At 36.7% G+C, this 10,771-nt stretch overlaps 1 protein-coding gene across 4 annotated transcripts; it reads right to left on the bottom strand.

Moving 5' to 3' along the window:
* Window positions 1-4,013: 4,013 nt before the first annotated feature.
* LOC112502424 (casein kinase 1-like protein HD16) lies at window positions 4,014-10,556 on the bottom strand. Of its 4 annotated transcripts, none has more exons than XM_025106323.1 (16): window positions 10,387-10,556; window positions 9,775-10,253; window positions 8,702-8,833; window positions 8,536-8,609; window positions 8,382-8,451; window positions 8,230-8,285; window positions 8,065-8,136; window positions 7,578-7,672; window positions 7,430-7,496; window positions 6,905-7,325; window positions 6,669-6,811; window positions 6,366-6,540; window positions 6,143-6,233; window positions 5,911-6,068; window positions 5,276-5,464; window positions 4,014-4,356 (listed from the first exon to the last, which is right to left on the bottom strand). In XM_025106323.1, exons 2-16 carry the CDS (start codon window positions 10,210-10,212, stop codon window positions 4,297-4,299), a joined length of 2,241 nt encoding a protein of 746 aa, XP_024962091.1. In that variant the 5' UTR covers window positions 10,213-10,253; window positions 10,387-10,556; the 3' UTR covers window positions 4,014-4,296. The 4 variants fall into 4 exon arrangements, with proteins under 4 accessions (XP_024962091.1, XP_024962090.1, XP_024962092.1 ...); XM_025106322.1 differs by having other exon boundaries at window positions 9,775-10,283; XM_025106324.1 differs by having other exon boundaries at window positions 6,905-7,123; window positions 7,196-7,325; window positions 9,775-10,556.
* Window positions 10,557-10,771: the final 215 nt, after the last annotated feature.

Here is a 10,771-nt window from a genome sequence, read left to right on the forward strand (position 1 = left end):
ATATATATATATATATATATATGATGTGGAAATCCATTAAACTCATTGGAGTGTTATGGAGTGTGGGTATAAAATGATAGAGTTGTATGGTGAGTGGAATGCTGATGTGCCAGTCCATGACACTCTCGTAGAGTGTCATGCACTGGAGATGCCCTTACATGAATTTAATATGTGAGTATGTGTATTTTCATGCATGGAATATATGCATGACGTTAAAAATATATGTGGAAGTGTATGTGATTTTATGATCATATATGATCATACATATATATATATATATATATGTGTGTGTGTGTGTGTGTGTGCATGAATATATATATGCATGCATAGGTGGTTTTAGATGTATGCATGCATGTGGGGGGGAGGTGTGGCCGACTTTCCATATCAGGAAAGTATAAGTAGGAGGAGTTGGGCATAAGGCAAGGTTTCTTATCTCATTTGGAAATTTTTGGGAGAAAAAGAGAGTTGTTATCCGGAGAATCAATCTGGTCTTGCCTTCATTTCAAAAGTTTTACAAAGGTGAGTGGCTTTAACATTTTAAAGCATATGAATCTCATTTTCATTATGTTGAATTTTGATTTTGCTCTTAAAATCATGTTGACCGGATTATGTTAATTACCAGACATAGTGTTGTCCGAATTGGGGGGTATCCGGTCATTATGTTGACCGGACAAGGTGTTAGTAAAATGTTTGAAATGCTAAACCGGCTATAGTGCCGCCCGGGGATGTTCCTAATCCGACTAGCGTGCCGTCCGGATACGGCCTAGTCCGACTAGCGTTCCATCTGGATACGACTTAGTTCGGCCATAGTGTCGTCTGGATAACATTTTAATCCGTTTATCAAGCCGTGCGGATACGCGTTCAATCCGGTTGTAGTGTTGTTTGGATTGTCGTTTTATCGTGCCGTCTGGATTATCGATTTGTCGTGACATCCGGGTTGACGTTTTATCATGTCGTCCGGATAGGGAGTCCGGCCAAGCTTGTCCAGACATGTGTTGTCCGGATAGCCTATTCAGATACAACTATTAGTAAATATGCCAAGTGTTTGGAATTTTTGGGATTTTCACAATTTATCAATTATTGGGTTTAAATTTGTTATTGTAAAAAGGGGTATTTTATATCTTTTAAAGAGAAAATATAATGTTTCAACCAAGCGTGGTGACGTAAGTCTGTTTTGGTACGAAACTATATTTTGGAAAATGTTCCTATCAAGCGTGGTGACGTAAGTCTGTTTTGGTATGAAACTTGTTTTAAGAGGTAGTTCCCCAGACGTGATGACATTTGTTTGTTCTGGCTTGGAACAGGGTGATGGTACTTCCAGACGTGGTGACTTATGTTTGTTCTGGTAAGTAACCCTGTTTTAATGAAGAATAAAGGCAGCATATCAAGTAGAGGTAAACTAGAAATAAGAGAGGCATTGTCATATGTGGTTACTGTTATAGCTCTTGTTATTATCACTAATTAGATACAATGACTCTAAATCATCATTTCTTTGCGACTTGATGAATTAGAGATGTTGTTCTTTTTAGAAATAATAATTTAGATGTTATTGAGAAAAGGAAAATGGTTTGTCATGAGAGGCATTTATTGCCTAAGTTTCTATCAATGTTTAAATACATACAGAGGGGCTCTGGTTAGTCTTATATAAGGACCAGAGGACCTCTGGTTATGTAAAAAGGGTTTTTGATACTTTGGGGGTTTATAAATCAAAGGCTCTGTATGTTTCATACAGAAGCTCTATATTTTAAGCTTTATGTTTTATTATTTAAAATTATCTTTTCATCAAAGTTATTTATAAACAAAGTTTAAGAGTCAGAGAAGCTCTGATTCTAGTTTTGTTGTCTATTTAATTATGTTATGTTCTTCTAGACCTAAGGTTGTATTTGGTCCAGAGGACCTCTGGTTGATCATTGATTCACTTAGATACAGAAGCTCTAGTTAGTAGAATCAGAAGCTCTGGTTGGTAAATTAGAGAGGGGCTCTGGTCTGTTGAACCAGAGGGGTTCTGGTCTGTTGAATCAGAGAGACTCTGACCCGTTGTGGTAGAGTTCCATTTTGAACTCTGGATTTTAGAAGAGTATATTTGCATTATGGGATGATATTAACTGTTAATCTTATTTTGATCATATTGGAAACTGTATTATTTGATTGAAATGTAATTATTTCTGTGTAAAGTTATTTTAACAGATTTTGGTGTTTAACATCCTGCATATGCAAATAAAAGATTTATTCACTAGACCCTTCTGGTATAACCCTTATTTTGTGTTTCAAAAATATGCAATGCAGGAACTGCGGGATCTAAGGATGTTGAGCGGAAAGGGAAAATGTGATTATTTTCCTTATTTGATATCTGCTTTTGAAGATCAGCATGAGATTGCTTACTTTTGAAGATATATGTTGTTATACATGTGATAGTACATGATTTTATTTTGGAATTTTTCATATGTAGATTTTGTACATAAAAGAATCCATGTATTAGTGGGACCATTGTGATGTAAACTGTATTTTTTTGTAATGAAATATGTGTTATATGCAAATGTGGTGTTTGATGGTGTCACACGTGCAACTCGTGCATCCGCACAGGGCATCAAAGCCCAAAGGGGCATCAAATTTTTATGTAATATTAGTTTTGAGTTTTGGGATTTCATAATTTGAGACTTGGGCTTTAATTATAAACAGAGACCCAACTTACCAGACATGTTAATAACAAACTCAATTACTTGAATCGGTGACAATGGGATAGACGAATCATAGTTTAGAAGACGATTAGCTTTGACGATTTGAAATTAATGATTTCTATTGTTCTTTAAGTGTTTGAGTTTTTTGATTTTCGATTTTCAATTTTCTATTTTCGACGATGGCGTTCCAGTTCCAGAGGAAGACGGTTAATGGTGACGAGTCTAACAACTATCCATGGGACAATGGATCGATCTTGATGATCAGTCAATGCATTACTAACTGCCTAACTATATTTACTCGAATACACGATTGCCGATTAAACTCACAAAATCTCAATCCTTCATTGTTTCTCAAATCTCAATCCTTCAAATCTAGATACAATCAAATACATTTGTATTTCTTCAAATCTGGATTCTAAAACTGTGGAAGTCGATTGCATTGCTTCTAAAACCAAGGTATGATTTCATTTCTAAGTTCTAACATAGTAACATTTAATTGATTAATTTTGACATCAAGCATTCAATATATTTCCAATTAATATTACCATCTTATGGTAATGGTTGTTGAATTGCTGAATGTTGAATATGAAAAAGTAATTGATATTTTTGCTTCAAGAAGTACACGAAGATATCGTTTTAGGTGATATACTTATATTTTGTAATTTAGGGTTTTGGTATTTATATCCCCCCTTTGTATTTTTCATGTTAATTAATAAAATTAAACGTAAGATTGTGTTGCCCAGCTTAATAGATTCCTAACCCTTTAGTAAAATTGTATATTTCGTCGTTTCATTTGCTTAAAAAATAGGCATAAGAGCATTTTTTTAATATCTTCGTACAGAGCATCAAAAACCTCAGGAAAGGCACTACATGTGATCCCAACAAATTCTCTCAACAATTTGAAATTAACCCGGCTAACGCAACACTAAAAAGAGGTTGGGGGGGGTAGGGATGATGATTTGTCCCGACCCGGTGGGGAACCCGGTTCACCCGACCCGAACGAGGACGGGAATCCCCTGCTAAAACGGGTCCCGGGGCCAGGGATCCCCGAAAGAATCAAACTAAGGGATATTTTTAATGGGGATTTACCGGGGTTTGACCGAGTTTTGACCGGGAACTAATAGAGGTTTGACCGGGGATAGGATGTTAATCCCCGTACCCGCCGGGACCGGGGATTACAAAACCCGCCTCATCCCCGCCCCATTGCCATGCCCAGGCATGGCAATGGAGCGGGGATGAGACGGGCAGGAGGGGATCCTTTCGACTCTCTTCAAGCCCACTGAAGAGCAAAAAAATAGTCAACATAAGAACTAACTTGACTTAAAACGGTAAAAAGAGCATGTGCACAATCCTTGGACGATATGGCTATTGTTCAAAAGGACATGTACAAGTTTTTGCCATAAAAAATGTACCAACTAAGAAGCATATCTAAACAATTGAAAAACAAGACAATTACGTTAGTATTGATACTACCACTATACTTCATACATCAACCACAACCGTAACTATTTGGCAAATAGAAAATGGCATCTGCTTGAAAAAAGAAGTAGATGGTCAATTGGAGAAAAGTGCTCAAGTGATTAACAGTCCAGAAAGGAAAAAGAGCTGCTACGAGAACTCATGAAACAGTTCGACCATAACACACAGAAGCAATGTACAGATTCTTTGCCCACTTTTCCTGCAGCAAAGGTAACAAAACAAATCAACCCAAAACAGTGTCCAAGGAAGTGCATGTGTGTTAGTAATTTAACCAACTTAATGGTTCAGTTATACATTAATGTTTGGTTGTGGTTTAATAATACATAAAGTGGCTTACTCCATAGAACTTCTAGGAGGGAGCTTAATGCAAAGTCTTAAGGGGCTCTTTGGTTTGCAGGATTGTTTTTGAGGAATTTGGATTTCATAGAGGGATTTGGATTAGAATGGATCTGAAATCATTAGTGTGTTTGGTTTGTAGGATTTGGAATGGAATTGGATTCCATTATTTATAAAAAAAATATAAATAATTAATAAAAATAATTAAATTAGTTCATTAATCAATTATTACAAAACAAATGTTTTAAGCATTTTTTAAAACCTCATTGCATACAATCCTACGAAATCCCATGAAATCCCGACTACCCCCAAGGATTTCAAAATCCTATTTTTATAGGATTTCAATTAAATTCTAGGATTTCAAATCCGAACCATCCAAACAAACCAAATATGGGATTGGAATGGATTTGAAATCCAAACCCATTCCATTCCTACAAACCAAACAGAACCTATGTTTTTTAAAAGCTTACACCTCCCAATTAGAAAACCCCTCTTTCCATCTATCAACAAAAAAAACCCTCCCCAAAAAAAAACCTTCTCAATCTACACGAACATATTAATCCATTCCAATAGTTTTATTCATATGGAAAACCAACCAAACAGCCCCAAACATAACAAACCTAAGCTTAATATACAAAAGGACCTCTGGCCAAGCGGTATCTACTAACAGAACCTTCTTAGAGTTAGAGGTGAAGGGTTCAAACATCACCAAGGTAAGAAGTGTGTGAGAGTTCAATTTGCCGTATACAAATATTATATACTTCAATAGAAAAAGATCTAACCTTGACATGTGTGCTAGGAAATGCAGAAGTTCGCAGTGTTTCTTGTGTCTCATCTGCAGGTCGTCTTCTTGGCACACTAAGAACAAAAGCTGCTTGGTCCCATGTAGCTGCAGTTGATGTTATCCTATAACCGGCATCCCATCTTCTATGAATACCTTCACTTGGATACAGGAAGTCTAGTTCCACAATCTGTGATCACATATATTAAAGATCTTTTATGTTTAGAGGCACTAGAAGTGTACCTGTGTAATGTAACAGAATGTAGAATTTAATCATAAACCGAAAATTAAATTGTTTTAGATTTATTTTTTATGATGTTTCGCCTTTGGAAATGGATCAATTATGATATGCAGTTTCCAAAAATCTCAAAAATTCTACAGTTTATTTGGTTGATTGGCCTTATATTCGAAAAAAGTAGTATAAGTTTCCAGAAACTCTGTTCATAATATTTGGAGAAGGCAATATAAGAATATTTTAAAAATTGAAAGCTTTTGTATACGTCAATAATTTATACCTGATGTTTTTATAAGTTGTACTGTTGAAAAATTAAGAGTTTTAAGAACAAAAACCTAAGTGCTTCATAACACAGTATAGAAAACGGATATAAAAGTAATGCTCTAAATCTGGAAAAACACCTGATCAACGAATCCAGCACCACGAGACATAACGATCGCCCATCTACTTCCTGCGGTTGCCATAGCAGTGACATGGAACCCCTCTCTCCATTTTTTATTTATCCACTTGAATGGAAATGATTCGCTCACTTTATATGACTGCTGAATGTACTGGGTACCTACAAGGTTTAAGTTTAGAAGATAAACGGTTTGACTTCATTCTTCAGGTAGCCTACTATATAAATGCCCTTACCCTTCGACATTACAACCAAGGAGCTTCCATTGTTAGCACCTGCTATTGCACTAATATAGTAATTCTTCTCCCACTGTTCCATAATCCATTCCTTCAACAACGAACAAGAAAAAGCTCATTTTTGAAAACATGCATAAATGGTAAAAAGTAACTTTTTTATGCAACAACATTAACTCAAATAACATTATATAACAATAAAGACCCAAGAAAATTTCATGAGAACCTTGTGAAGAAACATAGGAGAGAGTTGGTAAACTTGAGATGTGAATCCAGTCCCTGCATCCATAATAAGAGCCCATAGGTTTGAGCAAGAAGCCACACAGCTGATGAATAACCCATCTTCATTTCCTTTCTCAATATGTTGAGGAAGTCTTGCATCTGCCACATTATAATGATATCTACAAAACAACATTTACATGTGAATCCCCCACTTATTGGCATAAAACATTTATGGTTTACACCCAATAAAACCAATGCAGAACTACCAGTAAAATATACAAGGAAAGAAAAAAATTTAGTGTCCTACCTCTGCTTCATCGGGCGACGAGCATTATAAACACTTATCCACTGAGTTGCAGGCATTCCCATGCGAACCTTCTTCTTCGGTTGTTCATAATCTTCTTCCTCCATCATCAATCTCCCTCTCTTGTGTCCAACTTGATACATAAGCTAACAGAGTATACATAGAAATATGTCAAACAGAAGAGTTCAACATTTCAGGTTCAATTAAAGCTCGACATATGAGCATCATAAAATACATACCTTTTGAGCACCATCAGTGTTGATCGGCCTAATATCTGGATTCGGACCAACAATTCCATCAAAAAGTGAAATATATTTTGCATAATTAGGTTCCTCGTCAAACTTCAAATTGACAACGTGTTCAACAAAATGCCGAAATGGGGCAGGACAGAAGCAACACAGTGTTTCTGGAGAAGTTGCCATCTTCTTCTTGCACACAAGGAACCCTTTATTTTCACCCTGAAAAACCACTGTGTAAGAATGCAAGAACCTACAAATAAAAGCAAGAAACATCCAAGGTTGAGAGTCAACCTGAAATCCTTGCCAAGGCAGCCGACCACGAAGAAGAAATACAAGTGTATAAGCAAGAGACTCCAAATCATCCCGTCGGCTTCCCGTTCTTCCAAGATGAGCATGTACACTTGCATAGCGGACAGTCCCCCTTCAATATAAGGGTGATTCAATACATAAATGGGCATCATGAATGAATGGTAAGAAAATAGCAACAAGCAAACTGAAACCACATAAAGATTGTCACCAATATACCTAAAAACATCTGGTCTTTGATCATATTCAACATGCAACCCACTTGCACTATCTCGCCACCTGGTGGCTGGCATGTAGCAAATGTTTTAGCTAATCATTCCATCAATAAAAACATGGCGAAAACAAACAAAGGCGATTCACAATATACCTAAACCAAGATCAACAAGAAATAATTTCTTCTCATCCGATGTTCCTGGAGAACCAAGCAAGAAATTCTCAGGTTTAACATCACCATGTACATACCTGCTCAACATCAATAGTATCACATTATATTCAATGTGTTCCCACTGCTACCAGCCATATGTACATAATAAACACATACTGCACATTTTGTACTTGGAACTGAAGTACATGTATGATTATACCACCACAATATCCCTTGTTTTAGCAAAAAATGGAGAAGGTAGACAGTTCATTAACTTCCGTCTACTTAAGCAGCCAACAAAATAGTACCAATTCCATGGTTGTATATGAACTCAAGCTTTCGAGCTGAGAAGCAATTATCATATAACTTGCATTTGAATCATTTAGTAATAGATGAAGGTAAGCAGATTTGCAGGGACTAGAAAAAGAAATCTTATATCCATACAAAAGATAGTTAAGAGCCTAAAAATAAAAAAACAAAGAACGTGTACCCTCTGGAATGCATCTTCTCTAATATAGAGATCGCTTCAATGGCAATGCATGCAACCATTTCAATCGACATCCTAAAGATGAGTCATCAACAAGAATGCAACTGGTTAGTGGTTTACTAACAAACATAAACTTGATGTGTTTTAAGCCAATAAAATGAGATTTACGTGTGCGAGTTGTTATTCCAAACATCCCATAAGCTAGGTCCAAGCATATCCATGACCTTCAAAGAGGATCAATGTTAGCTAGAATCCACTTGAGTAGGTAAATATTGTAGAATGTTTTAGTTTAAAAATGAACACAGTAGAATAAGACGTACCATTATGTAGTAATCACCTTGCCTGCCTTTATAATGAACACGTGGCACACCATGACTTCCACCAAGCACACTGAAAATTCCTCATTTTAGTCACTTAAGACCCCCAAAACGTCAAAAGCATACAAACATCAGACAGACAGATGGATCGACTTACTTGTAAACTTGCCACTCGTATGGTGGTCCGTAGTTACACCCTTTGCTGCTTCTGTGTTCAAATTTCAATGCAACCTACATATTTTGAACGCCAAGCAATATTAAATGACACATTAATACTTGTCATTCACTGTATGATAAACATGCAACAAAATAATATGTGATACCTCTACCGCTCCAGAACCAGTTCTTTCATGAGGGACTGGTGCATTAATTCTGCGGCCAACATATACTTGCCCAAATCCTCCTTTTCCAAGTTTTTTCTCAATCTTATATGATGGGGAACCACCAACCTGGACCTGAAGGGAAACCAAATCGACAACAGCATCATTAATCACAAGATACAGAATGCCAGCTACTTTGAAAAATTAAACAGAGCAATATGGTTTAGTAATTAATTAATTACAATCCTATGGATGGAGTTATCTTCATAAAAGAAAAGCCAACTTGCTTCACAAACTATGGGGAATGTGATAAGATCGCAATTAGATATCAATTTAATTTTGCCTATTAAATGTCTACAAAAGCTCCAAGAAGTGAAAATGATCCCCTTTTCTTATACCTAACTCCACCAGTGCTTGCATATATTACCAACATGTATGTGGTGTTCAAACATATTTACTCAAACCATCACAGACAGCATGATGAAAAAACCCACAATTTCCTTCAGCAAGAGAGAACCAAATATGCTAAAGACAAAGCAGCACCAAGAATCATGGCTTGTTTCTTTCAGAGAACAAGAAGAAATGACCCATATAAACACAAAAAGCCAGTGCTTTACTGATAGTACTCCGTACAAACTTTAAAAACCCAGTTGAAATAATGTCGCAAACTAGTTCTTGTCCACAGACTGATATTTCATCTTTTACTACTCAAGAATAGCTAGACTTGGAGCATCTGTTCAATAAAGAAGATTTACAGAATTTAGAGAAAGGAGCATGAAACCAAACCCCAAAACACAAGAACAAACGGAAAAAACACAAGTTTAACTTTAAAATATTGAACCCTCTAAAATCACCATCAAAGAACCTATAAAGTTATAACAGATCCTAAAAAGACATCAAATAGTATTTAAATACTCAAGCATCAAGTATTGAATATTAGCAAAAATCTAATTTAAGATGAGACGCTATATAACCTTCTACTTATTACTTTAACCCATAAAATGTGGTCTATAACATAAAAAATACTACAGTTTAAAGCTAATTTTAGCACATGTTCATATGAATAGACTGCTTACCCTTTCTGGGAGTGGAGCAGTGCTGCCTTCGTCTTCGGCACCCAAACCCTTATCGCCGCTCGGGGCTACGCTGTCGTTGTCATCCATCTTCTTTTCCCCAGCTTCCTCCTCTTCCTTCTCCTTATCCTTTATCTCAGCCGCCGAAGCCGCCAATTCTGGTTTTCTCTCCTTCTCTTCTTCCTCTGGCGTCGTCCTTACAGCATTCTTCTCCTCGCTATCTTCATCAGACACCACTACCGGTTCTTGCACCGCTTTCTTCCTTCCCCTCCCGTTCTTCTGTTCGACTCGATTAACCTGTCCTGTTTTGTTATTAACTTTCCTCCCTCTCTTGTCCGTTTTTCTTACCGCTTCTTCAACTCCCTCCGGTTCAGTTCTCTCAGCAGCAATCGGTCGCTTTGACGGTCTCCCTCTGCGTACTCCGCTACGCAGTTGAGGCATTATCGATCATCCATCAATCAAAATTGAATAAACAAAAAAACCTAATTCCATCAGAACCACCAAATCGATCGCTAGATCAAATTGAAGATAAGACACGATCAAATTCGAATCGGCTATGAAAATATATGCATAGTGAAAATTTTACTCCAATTACGGTTTCGATCGAGGAAATACCAGAGATCTGTGGAGGGAAACGAAAAATTGCTTCAAAATTACCGAAAACAGAACTGGAGAAAAGGGATGTCTGTTTGCATAAAGAGTATGCATAAATAATTATCTTTATTTATGCATTTAGGGTTTTCCCCTTAAAATTTGACTTGGAGAATTATAGTGAGATTTCACACGAGGGTAGAAATGGTGGTTTCAATCGCTTTGTGGCGAGTGGCGGTGATTTATCGTTGTTTCCATGAACAAAATAAGAAATTTCCAGAACAAAGCGGAGGTAGAAACTTGAAAGGCAACGTCACGTAGGTTTGTAATCTTTACAATTGGGACACTAAACTTTATTTTCCTCAAAAATTGGCACTAAAAGCCGCTACTTTTGTCTTCCAAGTCCTCC

This window comes from Cynara cardunculus, unplaced genomic scaffold, assembly GCF_001531365.2.
Source record: "Cynara cardunculus var. scolymus isolate 2C unplaced genomic scaffold, CcrdV1 Un_Scaffold_1385, whole genome shotgun sequence".
Lineage (NCBI taxonomy): Eukaryota > Viridiplantae > Streptophyta > Magnoliopsida > Asterales > Asteraceae > Cynara > Cynara cardunculus.

Bases quoted from the DNA above. Each gene is read 5' to 3' on its own strand.
- LOC112502424 (XM_025106323.1), bottom strand. From the start codon at position 10,212: ATGCCTCAACTGCGTAGCGGAGTACGCAGAGGGAGACCGTCAAAGCGA. The intron at 8,452-8,535 runs GTAAGTCGATCC...AGGAATTTTCAG, and splicing joins TACGAGTGGCAAGTTTACAA to TGTGCTTGGTGGAAGTCATG. The intron at 4,357-5,275 runs GTTAGATCTTTT...CCTTTGCTGCAG, and splicing joins TTCCTAGCACACATGTCAAG to GAAAAGTGGGCAAAGAATCT.